The following is a 25,000-nucleotide window of genomic DNA, read 5'->3' as shown; positions in this document are numbered from 1 at the left end:
TAAGCGCGTGTATGGCCATAATATTTCACGCGGCGGGAGAGACTGTTAGGATAAAGTACATACAGCGTCAGGAGAAGGAGAATAATTCATAGCATCGTACGTAACTTGCTGCCGCTTGGATCGATGAAGGAAGGAACAGAAACAACAGGTCAGGGTTGGTCGATACGAGCCTTTGTGGTAGGTAGTGTTCCGTGTCGTATGAGAGAGAGAGAGAGAGAGAGAGAGAGAGAGAGAGAGAGAGAGAGAGAGAGAGAGAGAGGATAATTATGCACCCCTCAATGCCACTGATGGATCAAGACCGACAGCTACAAAACAGAGCACAGTACAGTCGGTTCCCTGAAGTCATTGGATCGATTATATTTGTAGTACCCCGTAAAATACCTGTCAGTCACCTGCTGGGAGAACTAGAACCATCAATACCTTGCACCTCCATACCTGCTGCGTCCTGCCCCTCCCTTCCTGCCATACGTCACCTGTGTACTGCATCAACAGAGTTACCTGCCCCGCCTCCCTCGATTGTCCTTCACGTGTTAGTACTAAATGTTTTTTGAGTCATTGATTTCATCGGGTATTGAAGTTGCGTCAGTGTGGACACGATGAAACTGGGTCACGTCACTGTAATAATCGAACGCCGCATGAGAGGGTCGCCATGGAGAGAGAGAGAGAGAGAGAGAGAGAGAGAGAGAGAGAGAGAGAGAGAGAGAGAGAGAGAGAGAGAGAGAGAGAGAGAGAGAGAGAGAGAGAGAGAGAGAGAGAGAGAGAATGTAAGGCTTCTTCATTAATATCTATCATTAATCTCGTGTGCGCGCGTGTGTGTGTGTGTGTGTGTGTGTGTGTGTGTGTGTGTGTGTGTGTGTGTGTGTGTGTGTGTGTGTGTGTGTGTTTTGTAATGTTGTAATATTGTATATTTTCTTGTGATTTTACGGTAAGCAAGTTATAATAGTTTCACAGCAGCAGCAGCAGCAGCAGCAGCAGCAGCAGTGGCAATAGTAGTACTAGTTGTAGTAGTAGTACTATTAGTAGTAGTAGTAGCAGCAGTAGCAGGCACCAGCAGCAGCATTAGTACTATCAGCTGAAGAGGAGCAGCAGCAGCATCAGTAGTAATAATAATAGTAGTAGTAGTTGTTTAATAGCAGCAGCACCAACAGAGTGATGGTTCTGTACCACTACTGCATATACTTTTACGTCATCTACTACTGCTACTAATACTAATACTAATAATGATAATAATAATAACAATAACAATAATAACAAAACTAACAAGAGTAACAGCAGAAGTAGTAGTAGTAGTAGTAGTAGTAGTAGTAGTAGTAGTAGTAGTAGTATAGTATAGGATAATTTTCTCGTAGTTGCAGCATTACCTGAAGTAGAACAAACACCCACACACGGAAAAATAGACTCATCTTTCATCATATTTTCCTCACAAATACCTTTCTAATCCTCTCACACTTCCTTTGTTTCCATATTCTTCTTTACCACCACGAGTTCCATTGTCTCGCTCCTCTCACCATCTCTCTCTCCTGCAGATATGTTGGTCGCCACTCAGAAACCTCTTCGTGCCGGTGTTCCTCAACTGCTGGCTGGCCAAACACGCCCTCGAGAATATGTTCGTGAGTATTACTTTTCTTTTTCTTCGCCTCCCTCAGGACTCTCTACAGGCGGTGAAATATTTAGGGTTATGAGTCTGGTAGTCAACATGGTGGTTTGATTAATTCTCTCTCTCTCTCTCTCTCTCTCTCTCTCTCTCTCTCTCTCTCTCTCTCTCTCTCTCTCTCTCTCTCTCTGTCTCTCTCTCTCTCTCTCTCTCTCTCTCTCTCTCTCTCTCTCTCTCTCTCTCTCTCTCTCTCTCTCTCTCTCTCTCTCTCTCTCTCTCTCTCTCTCTCTCTCTCTCTCTCTCTCTCTCTCTCTCTCTCTCTCTCTCTCTCTCTCTCTCTCTCTCTCTCTCTCTCTCCGTACATACCTATTTATCTCGTATTGTCACTGGTTTTTATTTTTTTCTCGTAAATTTAATAGGCGGTGAATGACGCCAGTAGTTTTTTTTTTTTTACCTTCTAAGCTCGAAATAAAATCCAGAATGTTTTGCTTTTTCCTGTAGTGAAACGCAAGATCCTCTCACTCCTGCTTAGCACTTCAGCCTTGAAAATCATCCTCTCTCTCTCTCTCTCTCTCTCTCTCTCTCTCTCTCTCTCTCTCTCTCTCTCTCTCTCTCTCTCTCTCTCTCTCTCTCTCTCTCTCTCTCTCTCTCTGGCTAAACTCGATCCCAGTTTCCATTATTACAAACTCTGTGTTATTTCCCTTCCCTCACTATCTCTACCCTTCCTTGCTGTGTCATTTATCCCCTTATCTCCCTTCTCACCAGCTTCGTGAATTATTCAGCATCACATTTCCTCACTTCTCCCAAGCATTTCTACCAATATAGCCTTCTCCCTTTGTTCCTCGCTTCTGTACCAGGCTCACCTTTTTCGCACCTGTTTTCTTTACCTATTTCCCGTGTCTTCTTCACCCGCCTCGCTACATCCCCCTTATCTCTTTGCCTATTGTAACCTATCGCCTGTTCTGTCACCTCGCCGCCTTCCTCGAGAGACAGGAACAAGTTAGAAAATAAGTAGGGTGGCTTTGTGAGGGTGATACAATGGATAGGTACCGATTGGATGTCGTGGAACTGAAAGGGAAACAGTAAGAGAGATTGGATAGGCAACTGTTGGTCGAGGATCGTGGAGATCGAGGAATGAGATCGGGAACAGTGAGATGAGGGAGAATGGAAGAGAACTGGGACTGGGAAGTAAAAGGGATTGGATAAGAACAGTGGGTGAGGAAAGGAAAGATGGAAGGAAATTGTGATTGGGAGTAAGAGAGAATGAATCAAAATTGTGGATTGAGGAAGGATTATATGGGGTTGGAAATAAGTGTCAAAGGGTTTGGATTGTAAGCAGTACAGTAAAAGGGAGGATGGAAGGGGATTGAGATAAGGCATTAAAGGCTTTGGATTGGGGTTCAGCGAGTTTAGGAAAATTTGACAGATTGAGTTAAGGGAAAAAAAGAGGGATTGAGTTAAAAAAAAAAAAGCAGTGGCGTGGCAAGAAATATTCTGAAAGCGGCTGTTTTAAGACTTTTTTTTTCCTGCCGGTGGTATTGTTATTAAGTTTCCCACCCTTGTGCCTACGCCGCCCCAGCACTCACCCACTCACCCTCCCTCAGGAAAGTGGATGTGGATAATGCTGCAATGCTCCCACGCCCTTAGAATAACAGAAATCGTCGTCCGTTTCTTTACAGGTATTTTTTCTTCCCATTATTCCCTCAAGGTGAGAGTTCCTGAGTGCTAACGTTCTTGCAGCTGCACGTTTATTTTCACCTCCGTGCACCTTTCCCTGTATTCAAGAAAGGACAGTCATCGCTTTCCAATACACTGGAGAGAAAAAGTGGATTACTGTGTATGTGTTGTTTTTTTCTTTTCCCAATGTTTGTCTTGGGAGAGTGAGGTAGCGTTCTGCTCCGGCGCACCTGAAGAGGAAAGAAAAGAAAACGTGGTAAGCGTGTCTCTTGGTGGTTCGGGAGGTCGCAGTGAGGAATGGAGACGTAAACACTGGTGAAACTCAGCTCTGTTTCTCTTTTGGTGGTTTATTTGTATGGTGATTCGTCTTATATAATATTCGCTCAGGTATTTTGACTTAGCAATTCTTATTTAGTAACTCAATAACATAAGAAAATAAGGAAAGCTGCAGGAAGCCGTTAGACCTGCTTCTCTTTTGATTTTTTTTTTTTTTTTTTTTTTTTTTTTTTTTGTAAAGTAACTAATTTCATTTTCCTTTTAGCGACTTTTGATCCAGCAGCTCTTAGTTAATGGCCATCTTTTAGCGATCCGAACTTTGCGGTGCCTTTTTCAGCTCCTGATTTTGGGAGTTTTCACTTAATCTCTTAATAGTGACTTTCTTGTTGCGATTCGAACGTAGATCTGCATTTTTAAATTCTGATTTCTCACCGCGGTAATTTTCAAAGGTCACAGAGATGGTTAGTGAGGTTCTTTTCGGTGTTTTTTTTTTTTTTTTTTCGACTGATAGTGCAGTATCAATGTTAAAGTATTACTAGAATCATGAAAACACGTTAGAAAGTACAGTTTCTTCTATCATTACTTGTTAAAGATAGTTGAAATAAGACGCCGAAACGTTTTAGGATAAAGTCCATTAAGATTCTTTTATAAAGACACTATTTTCATTAAGCTATTCCTAATTAGGAGTCATTTGCTGATGTGTGCTGACTCGTTATTCATCACGCCTTTTATTACTTAATTCTTTTTGATCCTAGAATTCGTCTCCCTTGTATATATCATTGACTGTATTGAAGGTTACGTAACCCTCTAAGCTTTCTTCATGTCACGGTTTTCAGAATGTCGTGATAGCAAGATAAGACACGTTTGTTTTTCTTATCTAGAGGCGATAACAGGATACCCCTACAAGCTCATTACAGCCACACGAACAGGTAAAATACTTCTGATGTCTCCCATTTTTACATATCATATTTATTTATTTTTATTTATTTTTTTTTCTGTTAGCGTCGTATTTTCAAACACAATGACGCGGAAGTTACTAGATATTTACCGGAGATTATATTGACTAAAGAGGAAGGGATGGGGGGACGTGGAGGGCTGCTTGTCATACACTGATGGGGAGCGTTGATCATCAGGGGAGCAATTATGATGCTAATTCTCTTTTACGGCAAACTTGAAAACACTGTTGATTAGGTTTATGACTTTACGAATTGGTACTCTGCCGACCCTCATTAAACTTGTGAATTACTTAACTCCTCCCCTCAGCCGAGTTAATTTTTTTTTTTACTTACAGGGTACCGGAGGGGAAAAAAGGGACATTAAATTAAGCGATGATAATGATATAATATGATGATGATGGTGGTTTTTTTTTATATTGGAGTTTTGGCCAAGGGAAACAAAAAAAAAAAAAATGCGAAGAAGAAAAGGCATGCTGAAGATGCCAGTCTCTTAAGAAAGTAATTCAAGAGCACATCCAGAATTACGAGGAGTGTCCTGAAACTTTCCTCTTGAAGGAGATTTGAGTCATAGGTCTTAAGAAATACAAAATCAGGCAGAGAGTCCCACAGTTTATTAGTTACATAAAAGAAAGGGTTTGTTAAGGAAGTTATCAAAGGACAACAGAAAACGTGATTCCCTATAAAAAAAAAAAAAAAAAATGTTGAGTGGAGGAAAGATTCAGCCGATTTAGTTAAGTCATTTCCGGAGTTTTGCTATTGCTCTTTTCAAACAGTTCAAGTCGTAGGAAGGATGAAAAATCGTAACAGGCAGAGAATTTCAGTTAAGCAGTGATGATTATATTACTGATAATAATACTGTTGATAATGATAATGATGTGTTGCTTTATAGGGCTGCATTAACACCTGGCGGTTGGGGCATTACACTAACGAGTGCAACAATCATCCCCACCACGACCACCACGACCACCACCACCACCACCACGACTTCCACCACCACCACCACCTCGTTCGGGTCCGTCGATTGTTTACTAACTAAGCTTCGCACCTTTTTGTTTTAATATATATACATTTTCTTCTTAAGCTCTGAATGCTGAGATGCGCACGAGAGATCATTCGAGAGCTTATAGTAGTGAACCTGCATTGTATAGCATCCTGCGGGACACGAATGAAGCACTGCGGACGCTCATTATACTCTCTCTCTCTCTCTCTCTCTCTCTCTCTCTCTCTCTCTCTCTCTCTCTCTCTCTCTCTCTCTCTCTAGTCACGGTAACCTCGAAGTGAGACAAAATAATCGAGGTGTGCTTCCTTTTTTTTTCTTTTCGTCGTGCGGTATCTCTCTCTCTCTCTCTCTCTCTCTCTCTCTCTCTCTCTCTCTCTCTCTCTCTCTCTCTCTCTCTCTCTCTCTCTCTCTCTCTCTCTCTCTCTCTCTCTCTCTCTCTCTCTCTCTCTCATTTGTTATAGCCTCGTGCTTGCTGCTCGTGCTGCAACTGGATTCTCGTTATTCCTCCTCCTCCTCCTCCTCCTCCTCCTCCTCCTCCTCCTCCTCCTCCTCCTCCTCCTCGTCACTTTATATATATATATATATATATATATATATATATATATATATATATATATATATATATATATATATATATATATATATATATATTCGTCCTGTACTAAATTTCTTTTCAGATATCTTGAGTGTAGTTTCTCTTTTTTTTTTCTTTGTCTTGTGGATGTATTTTTGTGTGGTCCTGTGTCTCGCCAACTTTTCTTGTTATCCATCCTCTTTCTCTTCCATCCCTTTAAAGGCCTTCTTTTACTACTACTACTACTACTACTACTACTACTACTACCACTACCATTACCACTACTACTACCGCTATCACTACTACTACTACTTATTGTTACTAATTCTTTTTTTTACTTTTCTTCTAAGAATCTACCTTGTGTTATTATTGTTAGTCTGCTGCTTCGTTTCCCTCCTTTTTCTCCGCCTCCTCTTTCAACTCCTCATTACGTATTATCCATCCCTTACATGAGACACTTGATATTTTTCTCTCCTCCTCCTCCTCCTGCTCCTCCTGCTGCTGCTCCTTATCCTTCTCGTCGCTCATCAGCAAATACGGGGAAGCCATGAGTGACCCGGGTTTGGGCAGGTTCATAAGTTCTTCAGGTTCCTCTTCCAGTTACGATAATCGATAAAGAGGCCATCCTCCTCCACCCATCCCCTTCCACTCACTCCATCCCTCCACTCACTCTATCCCTTCATCCTTTCTCCTCCCAGCCATCCTCCTTTACCCACCCTCTTCTTACAGCCATCCTCCTCCACCCACCCACTTCCTTCCAGCCATCCCCCTCCACCCGCTCCCTCCAGTCATCCGACCTTCTCTTCCTCCTTAATATTTCACCGCCCTCCTTCCTCCTTCTCTTCCTCCCATTCTCACTTTCACTTCCCTTCAGACTTTTTTTTTTTTTATCTTACGCCCTTTCCTTGTGTCTCCTTTTGCAAATATTGTATTGAAGAAGAGAAGTTGTTGCTTTTTGGTGGTAGTGGTGGTGGTGGTGGTGGTGGTGGTGGTTTGTGTGGTAATGGAGCAAGCGAATGGAAGGATGTAGGTTCTTGGTTCTCTATCGTCCGTGACAAAAGGATTAATAACAATATGCTGAGCTTCACATCCCTCGTCTGGCAATATGTAGAGCTTTCACTTTTAGAGGCTACGTGCTCTCTCGTAAGTTTCCCAAGTGGACTTCTTACTTCTTTTGTCTTAGGCATCACTTGTAGCATCATCCAGCGACTTTATGCCTCATCTCTTCTCCTGTTCCATTTCATAGTTTTAAGTAATGTTTCTTTATTCCTCCACCTTGTTATGGAGACTTTCTTTTCTTTTCTTTTCTTTTCTCGTGAAAGTTGTAAATGTTTGTTTTCCATTAATATCTTGTGTAACTTATTAAATTTTGAGCAAATGTCCCATTACCTTCACTTTTACCCTTTGTCTTTATCATAGTGACATTTCTTTCCTCTTTTTTTTTTCGTTTCGTTTTACAAGTTACGTTTTCTTTTCTTGTGGTTTGAAATGTTATCTTATCATCATCCCAAGCAGGATTCATGACATTGTCCCATGTACTCCTTTCTCCCTCCCTCACTCGCATCTCTCACAATAAAACACTTCCACCACCATTTTTGTACGGGTTTTCTACCTCCCTTCACTTCCTACCCTCCCTTACCTTCATCCATCAATCTCCTGCCAGTCTTTCCGGCTTACCGTGCTACGCCATCCTTCCCTGTCCATCCTTATCCCCATCCTCTTCCTTGTCACCGCTCCTCTCGTCACCATCACTCACCATTCTTCCCTGACCGCCCTTACTACCATCCTCGTCCCCCATCACCGTCACTGCTTGTCACCGCCCTTCTCCGTCCCACTTCCCCGTGACCTTATCAGGGATGTAGTGACGTGGCACAGCACTGCATCATTACGGCCATCGTAAAGTTCGTGAGGCTCTAGTTACTTGGGACATGCTACGCTACTCGTATTGTTCCTTCCCTCATTCCTGCTGCTGCTGCTGCTGTTGTTCTTCTTCTTCCTTGTTGTTATTATTTTTATTCTCTTCATTATCAACATCTTTACTTGTTAGTTTTTTTTTCTTTCTTTTTCTTCTTCTTCTTCTTCTTCTTCTTCTTCTTCTTCTTCTTCTTTTTCTTCTTTTCTTTTTCTTTCTTTTTTTTTTCTTCGTCTCCTCCTCCTCCTCCTCCTCCTCCTCCTCCTCCTCCTCCTCTTTTTCTTTTTCTTTTTCTCGTTTTCTTTTTCTCCTCCTCCTCCTCCTCCTCCTCCTCCTCCTCCTCCTCCTCCTCCTCCTCCTCCTCCTCCTCCTCTTCTTCTTTTTGTGGGTGTCTTTTTCTAGCCATCACTCATCCAGTCAGTTTTCTGGTCAGTTTTTGTTTCTTTGATTCGTCTGCCCTTTCTCTCTCTCTCTCTCTCTCTCTCTCTCTCTCTCTCTCTCTCTCTCTCTCTCTCTCTCTCTCTCTCTCTCTCTCTCTCTCTCTCTCTCTCTCTCTCTCTCTCTCTCTCTCTCTCTCTCGCCGCTTGCACTTACAAATAAAAAAAAAATCCCTATGAACTGAACATGACCACGATCCAAACTTTGCTTCCACAAAATGACATACGCTTTCATAGAAATTATCGAACACAACTTCTCTTAGGCACAGGCATTACAATACTTGCTTTACCCTAACAAGACAGGGAACTCCCATTGCTGTGGAAGTGCAGATATACAGAGTCAACGTTCCAGAGATTCACAGAGAAGAGAGTGTGGGCAGGCTAAGGATGAAATGCGTTGCCCGAGTGGAACATTTGAGGTCCATTTGTCAAGACTGGAGACGTGATTTGAGTGAAGCTGTCGCGTGGCCGAAGGTTATACTAATGATGCTGAGATATGCCCTAGCTCTCATACATGTCTTCGTCCTCTCTCCCAAGAAAAAGGAGAAACAGAAAAGAAACTACATATGTCTTCGGGTTCCTTATATTTTTCTCTAAGATTTATTACTTTTACTTTCGATAGTGTTAGGCGATGTAGCTTGCGGCAGGATTAAGCTCAACATTAAATGTTTTACAATAGATAAGCTTCATACATAAATAATTCGATGATATAGTATTATATGAAGGACATGCACCGGTCCTCTTACTTGTTTACACATTTATTCCATCTGATAACCTTTACTTTTATTGACTGATCTTGTAATACTGCACTGAGTTAGCCATAGCGGGGCAAGCACTATACGAATATTAGGTAATGGGCAAGTTCATAGCAAGAAAATATAACCAGCAATTTAAAACAGTAGGTGAGAACAAATACACAGCCAGAAAAACAGACAACGCAGCTATTTCAAATAACCATAATAATAAGACGAATACACACACACACACACACACACACACACACACACACACACACACACACACACACACACACACACACACACACACACACACACACACACACACACACACACACACGTACATGCACATATCTTTTCCTGCTTCCTTCCTCCAAAATCGTCTTCATTTAAAACGCAGATACCACATATTAAATGATACATGATTCCCAGGAGACAGCATAGCTCGTGTGTGTATGAGTAATGCGTCTGACAGGCCGCCCTGAGAGACCTACCGGGCGCCGCCACCCCTGCCCGGCGGCGTGACGGTGAGGTGTAACTGTCTCCATAAATTTTAGTCTCGCTCAAGTGACTCAAGCATACCAACCGCACATGCACCAAGACACCAAGTAATATTTTCACTATATTTCATGATGTCTTGTTGTGTTATTTGTTGTCAGGTAATCGCAACAGCCACCTTTGTTTACATAGCAGCAACAGCAACTTTGTGACAGTATGGGTAACAACACTACAAACATGAATTAACGAAAATAGGAAAGCACAAGCAGATACTACCACTACTCTGCTACTGTTACTACGTTGGTACTACTGCTACTGCTCATTATATCATACATCAGAGACTCACACAGTAAAAAAAAATAAAAAATAAAATAAAATTAAAAAAATTAAAAAGTAATAAAATAAGATAGAAATAAAATCCCTCGCGGACGACACAGAAAACGAAGGAGAATACCATTAACAAGAAAGGAAGCAGTAGCATGGAGGAACCATAAACTAAAATTGTGTAAAAAAAAGTTGCCAATAATAACCTTTACTAACCTTAACCCTGTCGTTCCATTAAAAGTAAAAAAAAAAAAGTACATATTCATAAAACACCTCAGCAGCTTCCCATCCCCGCTCCTCTCGGCCATCCCGGGAGAGAAGGGAGCGAGAGGGGGCGGAAGGGGAGCGGAAGGGGCGAAAGAGGAAACGCAGCGTCACTTGACTTCCACAGCCGGTCGGGGACTCACGAAGGGATCTCATTAGTTTCCCCTCGCCTCCCTCACCTCGACTTAGGCGGTAAAAAGAGGAGGAAAGACCACAAAATCAAGGCCTACTTTACACCAGGTCTTAGCCACGGCCGAGTTTTTCCTTCCCCTTTCCATGGCGTGGCAGGGAAAAAGATTCATCTCTATCCAATATTTACATGTTGAAACTTCTTCCATTTAAGTTCTGCGTATATGAATTCGGTTGTGCTTTTTGGATTTTCTCTCTTCTTGCTTTCTTTTCTTTTTCCTCTCTTTCACTTGGGGATTAGTGTTGTTTATTGTTATTTTTATTGTTATTGCTGTTGATTTTGTTCGTGGTGGAGGATTAGAATTGTTATTATTATTGTTGGTGTTGCTATTATTGTTGTTGGTAGTGGTGGTGGTGGTGGTGATGGTGGCTGTATATGCTGTCCGTAATTTAAAACTAAGAGCGTCGGTCTTGTGATGTGATACGAAAAATTATGTTGTTTTTCTATGCAACATGGTACCATTTTCTTTTTTCAGTCACCTTCGGCTGGAGGGATGAAGGAGTAGGGAGGAGCCATTTTTCATGCTATCCTGTCCACTAATAGTTAGAATAGAATAGTTACCCAAACGGCCTAGTAAGGACCTCAGGGTCTCTTGCTGTTTAGACTTCCTTTGTATTCCTTTGTATAACATTCGCGTCCCACAAAAGGCAGCTTTGCTAATATACTCGCACATAATCCGCCTCTCCTCATCATGCTGTAAATCTGTCGCTCTCGTCGCAATGCAAATTCCTCTTCTCGACCTGCCATAAACCGCGCCACCAGTCCTCCTCCTCCTCATCGCACCTCAGAACACTCGAGCACTCACCAGCGAAGGGAGAAGGAATTTAAGTTTTCCTCTCATTTATTCCAAGTCATTAATTGTGTGTCGTGTTGAATTGATTGTGTGTCGGGACTGAAAGCAAAATTTTGGAGAAATTAATTTTTATTTATTTATTTATCTATTTTATCCATTTTTTTTTTTTTTTTTACATATGAAGTGGCAAAATGTTCAAGGGACTTATTTCTATTTATGTATTTATCTTATTCATTTATTTTGCATAGAGTGACAAAATATTCGAGATTTATTTATTTATTTATTTATTCATTTATTTGTTTATTTATTAATTCATATTTATTAACTTACTTTTACATAGAAAGTGGTAGATTGAGTGTATAAATGCGAAAAAAAAAGAAACAGTGGATATATATATATTTATACAAATAAAGTGGAATGCCAGTGATAAAAAAATAATAGCATAGTAAGTAAAACAGTAAATTAAAGGTATAGATAAAAAAAAAATAGAATTACATGCCTTTACGTTACTTTAGTTTCGCTTCGTAGAAAAAAAGGTATTAGTCTCTTCAGTTTTATAGTCGGGATTTTTCTCGTGCGCCAGTCCTCTCTTTAGGTTCAGCCAGCCTTTAATGGGCATCGGTCACCAGTGAATGGAAAGGCCAAAGACGGAGGAGAAAGGAGCTGGCCACTGCTCATTATGCAGAGGCCAGGAATGGATGGCGCTGCCAGGCCCCACGAGTATGGCACGCTCTTGACCCATACGCTTTGTTCCCTCATTAGGATTATTTTCAAAGGTTACATAAATTATTATTCAGGTTGTAATGAGGTGCTGTTCTCATTGATAGTGTGGTCTTTTGGCCTTTGATATTGGGGATGAGAGAGTGTAGGTCCTGATCAGCTCTTGTATTAGAAAGATGGAGAAACTGCCGCTTCTTATGTATGGAGTCTTTTAAATGCGATTCTTTTTAGTATTTTATAATTTTTATGTAAGAGGGACTCTGGCGTAGGACAGCAAAAGTTATAATAAAAGGCCCACTAAAGGTGCCACTTCCATATAGATCATTGTCAAATATTATTGTCTAAAATTTGTCTAAAAAAACACCCTCTTGAAATAGCTCAAGTCACTGGAAGGGGGAAATACTGAAGCAGGCAAGGAATTCCAGCGTTTACCTGTATATTCTTTTAACTTTATATTATTCTCTCACACATAGCATTAATAATATTACGCAGTTAAGTAGATACCAACACTAACATTTTTTTCTTGGTATTTGTTCTTCCTATATATGAGTATGTATTTGTAAGGCGAAGCCAAGGGAGAAGTAGCAGCTGTGATGTGCCGTGACGCCCTTGCAGTGGTTCACCAGACTCACACTTGCTTAATAAGGTCAACATCTTTCTTCTACCTCTCCAGCTCATCTCCTGTTAGCCTTCCTCCTTCCTTCCCTCCCGTGACCCGCGAAAATATATACGTGCGACTTTGGTTTCAGTCTTCATCCTTTCATCTCGTCTTCCACTCCTGTCCTCATCTTCCCCAACCCACCCCCTCCCAGGTATAATCTCTCTCTCTCTCTCTCTCTCTCTCTCTCTCTCTCTCTCTCTCTCTCTCTCTCTCTCTCTCTCTCTCTCTCTCTCTCTCTCTCTCTCTCTCTCTCTCTCTCTCTCTCTCTCTCTCTCTCTCTCTCTCTAACTCCTTTATCCCGTTGCAGCATTATTTCACCGTGCCCCGCCATTCTGCCTCTCTCGTGTCTTTGTCTGATCCTCCTCCTCCTCCTCCTCCTCCTCCTCCTCCTCCTCCTCCTCCTCCTCCTCCTCCTCCTCCTCCTCCTCCTCCTCGCATTTTCCTCCTCGTTCTCATCCTTCTCTCCTCCATCATCCAGAAACTTAAAATCATATTCATACTTGTCCTTCTTGTATTCGTTCCCTTTTTTGTGATATTTTTTTGTTCCTGTTGTCATCCGCGTCGTCGTCATTTTTTTTTCCTCCTCTTCCTCCTCATCCTCCTCCTCTTCCACCTGTCACGTGTCTCCTCTCTGCCCTCCACCCTTAATGTTTTTCTTCCTTTTTTATAACTGTTTTTTGTTCCTTTTTTTTTTATCCATATTTCAAAATTCATATTTTTTTTTCCTTCTACCCTTTAACTCCTCTGTCTGTTTTGTTTTTTGTCTTCTTCTTGTCTCTCCTCTTCCTCTTTCTTCTTATATTTTCCATAAAGTCGATTGAAAGTATGTGTGTGTGTGTGTGTGTGTGTGTGTGTGTGTGTGTGTGTGTGTGTGTGTGTGTGTGTGTGTGTGTGTGTGTGTGTGTGTGTGTGTGTGTGTGTGACAATTTCCATTTCATCTAACTTTCTTCTTATTCATAGGCAATCAGAGTAAGAGATATTTATAGAGAGAGAGAGCGAGAGAGAGAGAGAGAGAGAGAGAGAGAGAGAGAGAGAGAGAGAGAGAGAGAGAGAGAGAGAGAGAGAGAGAGAGAGAGAATAATGTCGAGGTGCTGAGTTAGACCCCCGTAAAATTATTTGGATTTGGGGACGCCTTTCCAAACGTGACCCCATTTTCACAACAAATGTCCAACATGGCGCCGCTGATCTGCAGAGAAGCGCAGAGCAAAGTGTGGAGGTCATCAGGCCTTATCCGGCAACAGGGCAGGAGCGTGATGGGAACGTATGAAGGCACTGAAATTAAAAGATATTGAGAGACAGAGAGAGAGAGAGAGAGAGAGAGAGAGAGAGAGAGAGAGAGAGAGAGAGAGAGAGAGAGAGAGAGAGAGAGAGAGAGAGAGAGATAGAGGGTGGGGGGGACGGGTATTTTCAGATGCCACAGAAATGATTAGCTGGGTTTTCAAGAGTGTTCCTCCTGTTTATAATATGGAAATGTTGATAATTTGTCACTACAACCGTAAAAACATCCTTAAAAACCCATGTAACTTTAACTAGAACCTTTTGAAAGTAGAGAGAGAGAGAGAGAGAGAGAGAGAGAGAGAGAGAGAGAGAGAGAGAGAGAGAGAGAGAGAGAGAGAGAGAGAATGTCCAACGGTACCTCTCCACTTTATCTTCACTGACACTGACAACCCTTACTGTCTCACTCACCAGTCACAGTCCTCGTTTCAGGTCGTCTAGATCCCTCCCCCGCCCGTGTCCTCTTTGTCCCCTCACTCTGCCCCTTCACACTATCCCCTCACTCTCACTTGAGTTGCTGCGTTTATTTTCCAGGAGATTCTTTCGCAATTCCATAAACCTTCTCGACTTAAACTGATTCCTGACCTAGTTTCCCTGCCTGCCTTACCCATACGTTGACCCCCGTCCCCCCTGACCTTATTTGAAGCAGCCTCACGCACCATTTTCCTTCTCGTATCTTGAAATGGGGAAATGGATGATACTCGTGCGCTTCGGTCTCGTTGGAATACTCGTTGGAATACTCGTTGGAATACTCGTTGGAATACTCGTGCGCTTCGGTCTCATTGGAATCTCAGTTGTCTGGCGTGGAATTCAAGATTGGTTCAATGTTTGGTTTCTGAGAATTGCGTGTTTTGTAGTGTATGCTGATGTGATTATGGTGATTATTAGGAATGTGACTGACCTCCTCCTCCTTCTCCTCCTCCTCCTCCTCCTCCTCCTCATCCTCCTCTTTCTCCTCTTCCCATCCGTGTGTAAAGGATAGAAATAATTTTAATCCCAATATTGTATTTTTATTTACCAGTGCATTCTTTCTTCCTTTTCTTTTCTGCCTCAATGTTTGCGTTTCTTTTTCTGTGGGTTTTTATTTCATTATTCATGAGTTGATTTTTTATTTATCGTTTCTCTCTCTCTCTCTCTCTCTCTCTCTCTCTCTCTCTCTCTCTCTCTCTCTCTCTCTCTCTCTCTCTCTCTCTCTCTCTCTCTCTCTCTCTCTCTCTCTCTCTCTCCTTTTTTTTTCTTTCGTATTGGAATATTTATTACCTGTCACTCACCAACCTTCATATTTCCAAAGTATTTTTTTCTTTTTTTACATACTTTATTTCCTCCGCCTGGTCTTCTGCGTCCTCGTCATTTTCCTCTTTCTCTTCCTCTTTCTGTTCCTTCTTTTTTTCTTTTCCTCTTATTCCTCCTTTTCCCATTCCTTTCTCGTCATCGTCCACCACCACTACCTCCTCCTCCTCCTCCTCCAACACGAATATGATACGCACGTGCTCTCCCATCCTCGCTTCATAATAGTGTCTCACGGATATTTTGTCCCGAGCTGGCCGACGCTGACTCAGATTTTGACTTGGACTTGTTAAGGAATCTGTGTTACGTCACTCGCTTTGACTCTCTTTGTCTTCCTTCCTCTTGCACGCGTTCCTGTGTTCCTGTGTGTGTGTGTGTGTGTGTGTATGTGTGTGTGTGTGTGTGTGTGTGTGTGTGTGTGTGTGTGTGTAACGAGACTCACTTTTTCAAGAAGTACTTTTTTTTTCAACAGTTGTTTTTTTTTTATAAGTGTAGAGTTCACGTGCTTCACTGAGGGATTTAAATATACGAACAGTAGATAATTCAGTACGCCAAAGAGAAATAATAATCAAGTCCAACCATGAGGAAAAAAAGAATATATATATACATACCTTTTTACTACTTCTCCATTATCTCCCTTTTTTACGGCGTCTTCAAATGAAGATCGTAATGACATCATAAAACAACGATAGCTAGTGGTATTTAAAGGGGCAGTGAAGGTCGCCAGGATAGAGGGCGGCACGTGGCTGCGTGGAAGCTTTGTCCTCCTCAAGGCGGATCACGACAAGCCGCCACAGACCCTTATTTACGGCCGCCAAAGTTATCTCATCTATACTCGTACTTCAAGATCGAGCACAATTCTCCTTGTCTGTGCCTTTGTGTCGGAAGGTGAGCCCATCACGGTGGCTGTCCTGTTTGGTAGTAAGAAGAAAAAGAGAGATAGAGGAACTGTAAGAGGAAAAGAGCAAGGAAAAAACAGTCTGGAAACACATACACACACACACACACACACACACACACACACACACACACACACACACACACACACACACACACACACACACACACACACACACACACACACACACACACACACACACACACACACACACACACACACACACGAAGTAGCTAGAATAAGAATTCATACATATTCAAGTTCACGTGTACCAAAAAGCATCAGACTTGCTATGAGGCTTTTGTAAGTACTGTAGATGGAGTGTGATAACATTGGCACCTGTGTGGAATTGTAATGTTATTAACGCAGTACTGTCTGAAGTTTGTCTTGGAGTTGCTAATGAGGTAGAACACACTGAACGTAAATCATGTACTTTAATATCAGTAAACTGTTCATGGTGTACATCATTCTAAGTTTACTTCCGGAATTTATGTAGACTTTATGATAACGTTTTAATTCGACTAACTTCACTATTGTTCCTTATCCCCTTTAGCTATCCTCATGCCAGTACAAAGAGATGGGTCTAGCCATTCCCTATCACTGTCCGTTTCACGCCCCCAACACTAATCAATGCTACCTCCTCCATCCGCCCACCATCGTCCACTCCCGGTTTGTCGATCCCCATGGCCCTCACTGATGCTTCTCGCCAAGACAGGGGAAGGGAAAATATGCAAATTGAGTGACAGCTTTATAAGATAACCTGTCACTTGGCTATTGGTAATCTCTCAGCGGCAGCTCGAGGGTCGCCTCCCAGGAACACAGTATCGCTTCCTCCTTGCAACCGCAGAAGGAAGGAGAATACGTAGAATTTGTCGTGATCCAGGAAAGTGAGTGCATTGGGTAGTTGCGAGAAGAAATATAAAGTCTTTGTAACATCCACGCCACTAGTGTCTTTGCTCGTTAGGAAACTTTTCTTTTGAGGGTGATGAGGAGCTGGAGGACGGGAGCACGCAGCCTTTTTATTTGTTAATTATTATTTATTTTATTTATTTTATTTATTATTTATTTATTTTTTTTTTTTTTTATTTCCTAGTGATACAAAGAACGAAGTTATAAGTTACAGACAAAAGTGTTGACATTCAGTCGTATTCATGTGCTGCGCACACTGCCTTCCTTTCGGATGGTCACGTACAATTGGTTTTCTCTGTAATGATGAGGGAAGTGGCGCTCCTGGGCGCTACCATGACGAGGAACGAACACATCCCTTCCTGACCAACACACGAACACTAGCCTTGATCTTCAAAGTTCAAGGACAGATTCTTTACCGCGCTCACTCCTTCCTCCCTCCGCTGTGAACTTTTTAACGTGCTGCTGCTGCTGCTGCTGCTGCTGAGTGGTGACGGTCAGGCATTTGCTGCTCATCCTGCGATACTTCGTGCGGCAGTGACCCAATTCCCAGTGTACAGGGCAAGAAAGGATCACACACACACACACACACACACACACACACGCGCACACACACACACACACACACACACACACACACACACACACACACACACACACACACACACACACACACACACACACACACACACACACACACACACACACGTTTGCTTCCCAATTTTAGTTGTGCTTGTCTGTCTTTGTCTATACGTCTGTGTGTTATTATCCCTTTGTCTGTTTGTCTGTCTGTCTTTGTCTACTTGCTCATCAGCCTGTCAGTTTATATATAATGGTTCGCTTCCTGACTCTGCAAACACACCTGCATGCGTTGGTTGTGTAATGATAAACACATTAGTGAGGCAAGTGAGACTCCTAGGATTAAACTCTTGGAAATGTTTATGACCATTCTTGATTGTTAAGTATTATGATGAATATTTATGAACTTGTTGGCTTGCAAATTGTTCTGCTGGGAAAGGACTACATACTTTCAACACGTCAACAGCAGGTGTCTCCCCTAAAACACATTAGGCACCCATCTTATTCCAGTACACACTGCACCTCTCTCTCTCTCTCTCTCTCTCTCTCTCTCTCTCTCTCTCTCTCTCTCTCTCTCTCTCTCTCTCTCTCGCTCTCTCTCTCTCTCTCTCTCTCTCTCTCTCTCTCTCTCTCTCTCTCTCTCTCTCTCTCTCTCTCTTTTGGTCAATATAGATATGCAACGCATTCCCTGCCGCCTTTCAACCCCTACCCTCCTAGGAAGAGCCATACCTGCTGTTTATTGTAGTTTCCAACGTGCACTTCGCTCCTATTGACATTGTGTCCGTCGCACCATTTATTGTGAAGTGCAAGTCTTGCAAATAATCCTTCTGAATGAAGTGAGACAAATAAGCAGACCATCGAGTTCAAGGGATGAAATATCGCCAAAGAGGAACAATGAATTAAATCGTTGTATTTAGTTTGGGTGTGTCAGGTGACAGCGTCAGTAGTTTAGGTCAGTTACTGTTTGGGAAGCGAGGCATCTGATGGCTGCCCAGCTTGCGTCCCTGTGAAGCTCCAGCAGGTTTCTGCTACACCTCGCCGGCAAGTCGGTGGAGCAAGGGAGCTTTGATGGAGGCCACACACAGAATGGATACCAGTGTCTGTGTTTGACAAGGACGCCCGCCGTGGCCGTGACCATCCAGTGTGTGCTGCTCACGCTTCATGGTAGGCTCGCAATAGATTTCTGTCGAAAACCTTTGAGGGAGATCATGCCATCCTGACCTTTAAGTGTTCATATTGAAATAACTAACTAATAATATCAAATTAAAGCATAAGATAATATCAGCAACTTGGTCTGCATGCACGTATGAGGCGACGAGGACACACCAAATAATTTAACAGGTGTTTTCGGTCAAGTGTTTGCATGTAAATTGATTAATTTAACGAGACTAATGCATCCAAAGTGTCCTTTCAACCACTCCCCGCCCGCCAGTGACGCAACACACCACTTAATACTATCAGGTGAAAACCCATGAACGAATTAATATTGCCATTTAACATACCCGAACTAGCCCCCTACTGGGAATAGCGAACTGGAAGTGTGACCATTGCTGAGTGTTGTGTGTGATGCACTGGACTCATTATGCTGTTTTGTTCGCAGCTGTATAAAGTTTGGAATGAAGAAATGTATTAAGTATATTGTGAGTGTGCCTTTCTTTGGGAACTTTCCTTGGCCATGAGCTTAACACTGAACAAGAGTTTGAGAGTGGAGAAGATAGTCATGCATCCGTGTACTTCCCATCCTCTTGTTACTAGAAGTAGAATAACAGCATATCTATTCCTCGCCTTCTCTACCGATTTACTAAAGATAATGCTACTCTTCCTTCCTCTAATCTCCCTTTTAGTTTATGCATTAAATCTGCCAAGTCTGTCAGAAAAGCGTAATCATGTATCCACGAGATTCAGGATTCTTTCTTCACTCCGAGTCTTCTTCACTCCCTGTGGTGTTATACTATTTTTTTATTATGCATTGTCTACAGATTCACCCCTGGCACACTTCCAGTAGCGTAAAAAAAAAATAGTAAAAATTATAAAGAAAAATAGAAAAAAAACGTGGTTCATGCCACGTAGCCATCATGCAGGGCTCTTGTGTGTACAGTCTTGCCTTTCACGCATGTTTAGCATAAATATCTCCTTTCTTCTGTGCTTATGTGTGGAGGAAAACTTTTATTCATGAACATTCGTATTCATTTTTCTCGGCACTGAGCCGAGAAAAGTGCCGAGAGTGCGCACAGCTGATGGCATCCCCTACGGCCTACACAGTGAGGGAAGGGGCGTGGTCGCCAGGCGTTCCACAGCAGGGCGGCTTGACAGGCCAATTTTTTACCTCTATTGAATTCTTGCTGCGCAATCGAGCACCTTTCTGTGGACGTTCTTAGTTTCTGTTCATATGTTCTCTAGAACAGAAAGTGTCTGGAACATTTGCAAGATTTATAGTAATAACATTTTCTCAATATTCATTTTGTGGTTTCCTGAGTATAAGCCTTGTAGTATTTTCATTGTTATTCGTCTTTTCCTGTTTCCGGTTCAGTGTTACGTGTTTCCAGGCTTACTTATTCCTATATTCCCTTCATACTAAAACTCATTAAAGCAAAATATCATTATGAAATATTATGATGACTGCTGCTGCTGCTGGTGTTAGACATTGAAGAGGATTGTGAACACTGAAAAGAATGCTGCGTTGGGACGCCCTCCAGCACGCACCTTCCAGCAGCACGGCGGCCTGAGTGGTGACGTGGGCACATTTTTTCCTTCCTTTCAGTGTTTCGGAAGGAGAGGATGTGGAGGGCCGCGCCACCCGCCTTTCTTATGTTGGCAGCCGGAGGCGTGCCTGCTGCCCTCCTTCACAGCAGCCATACAGTGCTCACGCTCCTCCTTGAATCTTTTTTTTTTTTTTTGTTACTCTTACACGCTTATATAACATTTAGACTTCAAATTCCTAACAAGAGAAAATGTAACTCAATGAAAGTCGGTCAAAGAAATTCGTGACCGTAATATGCGCACGCTCTTGACGTTACTGATGCGTGCGTGCCTCGTGCCCGTGCCGAGGGATGGAGGGAAAAAAAGCTTTCTGCATTTTACATGTTATTGACATGTATTGACATGGTAATGAGGGCAGGGGGAAAAATGTCATTGTTATTTACTCTGATTGGTTTTGAGCCTGTGGGTGTTACATGTGAATTGGTAACATTGCTGAGCATCACGCCACTTCACTGTGACCTCCAGGACCTGTAACAACCCGCCCCGATAACACAGTACCACGAGGCGACGAGGGAAAGGCGGCTGTGTGCCAGAGTAAATTATTCTCCATGACCAGACTTTCGAATGAGTTTGACGCTGAGAGTATTATCACGAAAATGCATTTGGTTACTGGTGCGTCCATTTTTCATTTGTTAATCGGATATATGCATGCGTGCCTGAGGGCCAGTGGCTGCGTTATGTATTGTTATTGCCCAGTTTGTGTTAAAACAGCTCAACTGGGGCAGGGGTGGGAAGGGTTCCTCGGAAATAAAGGGGGGGAAGGATGGGATGGGACAGGTTGACAGGGCAGAGGCTGCGTGAGGGGTATCGGGTCCAGTCTATTTATTACCTACCAACCCATCTACCTACTGGAACTATTTTTAACTATGACACGGTGACGTTTTGTTGCAATAGATCATATTTATTGATTATTGATTATTCATCATTCCTGATAATACCTCGTGATGATGATGACACACTTAACGCACAAGTCTATACTCAATACGCCCACTGCTTGATGTGTTTTTCCACGTAATTGTCCTCGTCCTCCCCGCCACGTTGAGGTCATCTTTTTTCGTGTTTTCATACTTCCGTATTCATGGTCGTTTTCGGTAATGGCTTTTCCAACAGTCTCCTTTACGGGACCATCGATCGGCACACTCGCTTCCTCTCAGGACCTCAGAGAAACAGAAAACACAGTTGCTATAAATACATTTCTTTTCTCCAGACTCTCACTGCAGCGCGCGTCCTATGTCGCTCTTGTCACAGACAGGAGAAAAGTTCACATTTGCTTGACGCAAGGTATTGTGGTCTTTTAAGGCTGGGATAGGAATATCTTTGTTAGGTTATGGATGGATGTCGGTTGGATGTGCGGGATTCAGGTTCAGACCAAGTAAAATAATAAAAATGGATACTCCCACGTGCTCACTCCTCTTGACCTTGGGTGAGTGTTTCGCCTCAGCGCACCTAGGTCGTCTCGCGGCACCGAAAAGACAGCTTGCCGTCTCTAGATAATAGTAAAACAAAAACATTTTCAGCATTTTTTTGCACTATTCAACATCCAAGTCACTTTTACTTAAACCATTACCGCCATGACACGTGCTGTTATTGCGTAGTGTTTCTCGATAATGTTGATGAACGGGCGTACTTGAGGCAGTGCGTAGGAGGCACACAACATCCATCTTCAAACACTCATATAAAATTTGCATATTTCACGCATGCACACCAGCGAATAAATAACCACGTTGATAAATGCTTAAATAAACCTAGTAAAATCAATATCGTAACGTAGATGCATCACTAAGACTAATAAAGCAATTAATGAAAACATCTGTCACCGCTCCGCCACCCCCCCCCCAGCACCTACGCGTTACACACCACACCCATAATCCCACGCCACACACGCGCCAGCTCACCACTGCCTCCACCACTTCCCCACACACTCCGAGCTTATCGCCACGCTCTGCACAATTCCACGAAAGCAAAATCCTAGAGATCATCGCCTGAGTTCTTTATATGGAATACCAACCGTGCTCTTGTCCACCTCCCTCCGTCTCTCGTCCCTCGCTTTTACCACACGTTTGCTACGTACAATGATAAAGGTGCACAGAAAGACAAGTGGGAGGACTGGTACGCCCCCTGTGGGCCTTCAGGTAACACTATGGCGTGACTTTTATTGGATAGAAGGATTAATCAATTGAAATTAAACTTCTCCCGTCGCCTGTTTGTTTTACCGGTGCTGGCCTGAAAGAGATGGAAATGAGAGAAAGAATGAGAGTGAATTCGAGAAAAAGAGAGCAAGATTGGCTGATAAAAAAAAGGGAGTGAGAGGAGGAAGAGACGCAAGAAGAGGTGGAAAGGAATCGTGGATTGACTGAAGCAGCAAAAAAAGGAGAAATCGAAGGCGAATTTAGGAAGCTGAATAGGAGCAATTCACGTCTCGGAAATTAATAAGAAAAAATAGATGAAAATAAGAGTCATGCATAAAGAAAGAGGTGGTCACTAAAAAGGACAGATAAATGTTTTTTGTGATAGTGCTGCTGACCTTACCTGTCAAGATCCAAGATCCTCGTGAAATTGACAACGACCAATGATATCGTGAAACCCTTCCCCATTGGCCTTTACCTGCGAGGACTAATTAACTTTTTTCTACCCGGCTGGCTCCCCTGTTTCGTTCAGGATGTGAGTTTGAGAGGATTTCCAAATAGTCTTTCAAGGATCGACGCGCTAATGGATGACGCGCGAAGACAGAACTTAGTGAGAGGTTGTATGCACCCACGCGAAAGTTACAGCAAAGAAGTGCTAACTTTCCTTTCTTTTCTTTCTTTCTCCAGAACGACCTCCACCGAGCGATGCAGAGGTCGCAGTCGGCATTAAGTCAGCAGTTGATGATCCTTTGTGCCACCTTCATGTGTCTTGTCTTCACCAGGTACGTGTTAGCACTTGCACCTAACATACAATTTTGAGTTTTGTACCCCACTACACCTTCGTTCCAAGTATAACATAACAGAATACAGTAATCACACCCGCAGTGCCATAAGCTCTTTCTTTATATTAACCTCATAACGTAACCAACCGCCACACAACATCCAAACCCTGAAAATCAAGAAAGTCTCCCTTCACTCACAGCCATGACCTCTCCCCCGTGCTTCTGAAAAAAAAATAAATAAATAATAATAATAATAATAAAATACAGTAACTTCATTTACATTGCCATAAATCCTTTCCATACATTAACTTCATAATATAACTAACAAAGCAACGAACCACTACACACCGTCCATGCCCTAAAAACCTCAAAAACGTTCACACCTTTCCATAACCTTTCCTCCACGCCTCCCTTCCAGCGTGTGCGGCATTCAGCACTTCCAGCGGGCAGGACAACCGCCATCTGAACCTCTTCCAGGCCGTGTACTACGTGATCGTCACCTTCTCCACGGTGGGCTACGGAGACTTCGTGCCCGACATCTGGCCCTCGCAGCTCTTTATGGTCATCATGATCTGCGTCGCGCTCATCGTTCTCCCCACACAGGTTAGAAAACGTATTAGATCACCCTCAGCACTGTCAATTCATCATCCATATGCAGGTCAACCCTTCAAGATCAGGTCAAGGTTGAGTTGTGTCTTTTGGTCATCTCTATTACGGTTAGGTCATCGTTCATACGCAGATCAACTCTATTAAGGTCAGGTCGAGATCAGTTATGTCTTAGGTCATCCCCCTCTCCGTCAGTTCATCGTCGTGTGCCTACTTTGGTAATCTCCGTCTTAGGTTACCTCCATTAAAGTTAGTGCAAGGTCAGATTTGTCTCACTAAGTCAATCCCTTTAAGGTCATTCATTGTCCTCCCACACAGTGCAGGTCCCTCTTAAGTCCACTTCATCAAAATTACACCCGTCTTAAGTAATCCCAACAAGGTCAGGTTCAGCATATCCTTGGTGATCTCGTGGTTCATCCTATAAAGAGCAGCCCAGCGGTCATGTCCTTTCAACTCCTCTCCCTTTGTGCAGCCATCGCCTCCACAGGTGCCACTCATCTTCATAACTGCTGGAGAGCGTGTTAGAAGGTGGGGAGCAGAGAATGGAAGAGAGAAATATTCATGGGGTCCTTTATCATAATTAGCGTCACCACTCCCTCCTCTCTTCCTCCCAGCCAGTACCTTCACCGCGACACCTTTTTCCTCCTCTCCCTTTCCCCTCGCGTTATTTTTATCCCTTGCGTAAAATATACAGGGTTTTCCATTCTTTTTGCTTTCATGCCATTATTTCGTTATCTATATCATCCTTTTCATCCGCGTTCTTTGTTTACCTATAGAAATTATACGTTTTCTTTTGTTATAGCATAGTTTTCGTACCATCTCGTCATCTGTTCCATCCTTCTATTGTCTGACCTTTCCTTACCTTTCATTTTCTCCGTCCCAGAACTTTTCATTTTCCATGACGCATATTTCAAGAGATTTAATTCATGGGGACACTACAATGTTTCTCTGTTTAGTTCACTCGCCGTAAGTATCACTGCCTAATTGTTCTGAAATCCGTGACATGGATTTCCACGGGACATGCGTATTGCCTCTTGTCTTGTTTATAATACTGTATTACGTGGCGTGTTCCTCCTTTCCCCCACTGTCTGTCTTCCTAACATATGTTCCCTCGCTCAGCCTCTCCTCCCCGAATAAACTCTTGAAAACTATGGAGGTTTATACTTCT

At 42.7% G+C, this 25,000-nt stretch overlaps 1 protein-coding gene across 1 annotated transcript in view; it reads left to right on the top strand.

Annotated features, from left to right (window-relative positions):
* LOC135101960 (potassium channel subfamily T member 2-like) overlaps positions 1-25,000 on the top strand; it is a 523,352-nt gene that overhangs the window by 155,641 nt on the left and 342,711 nt on the right. Inside the window, 4 exon segments of the mRNA XM_064006426.1 lie at positions 1,527-1,610; positions 23,132-23,226; positions 23,645-23,678; positions 23,680-23,829. Coding sequence (XP_063862496.1) covers positions 1,527-1,610; positions 23,132-23,226; positions 23,645-23,678; positions 23,680-23,829 — 363 coding nt within the window.

This window comes from Scylla paramamosain, chromosome 7, assembly GCF_035594125.1.
Source record: "Scylla paramamosain isolate STU-SP2022 chromosome 7, ASM3559412v1, whole genome shotgun sequence".
NCBI classification, from domain to species: Eukaryota; Metazoa; Arthropoda; class Malacostraca; order Decapoda; family Portunidae; genus Scylla; species Scylla paramamosain.
This window is presented reverse-complemented; position numbering and strand designations above follow the sequence as displayed.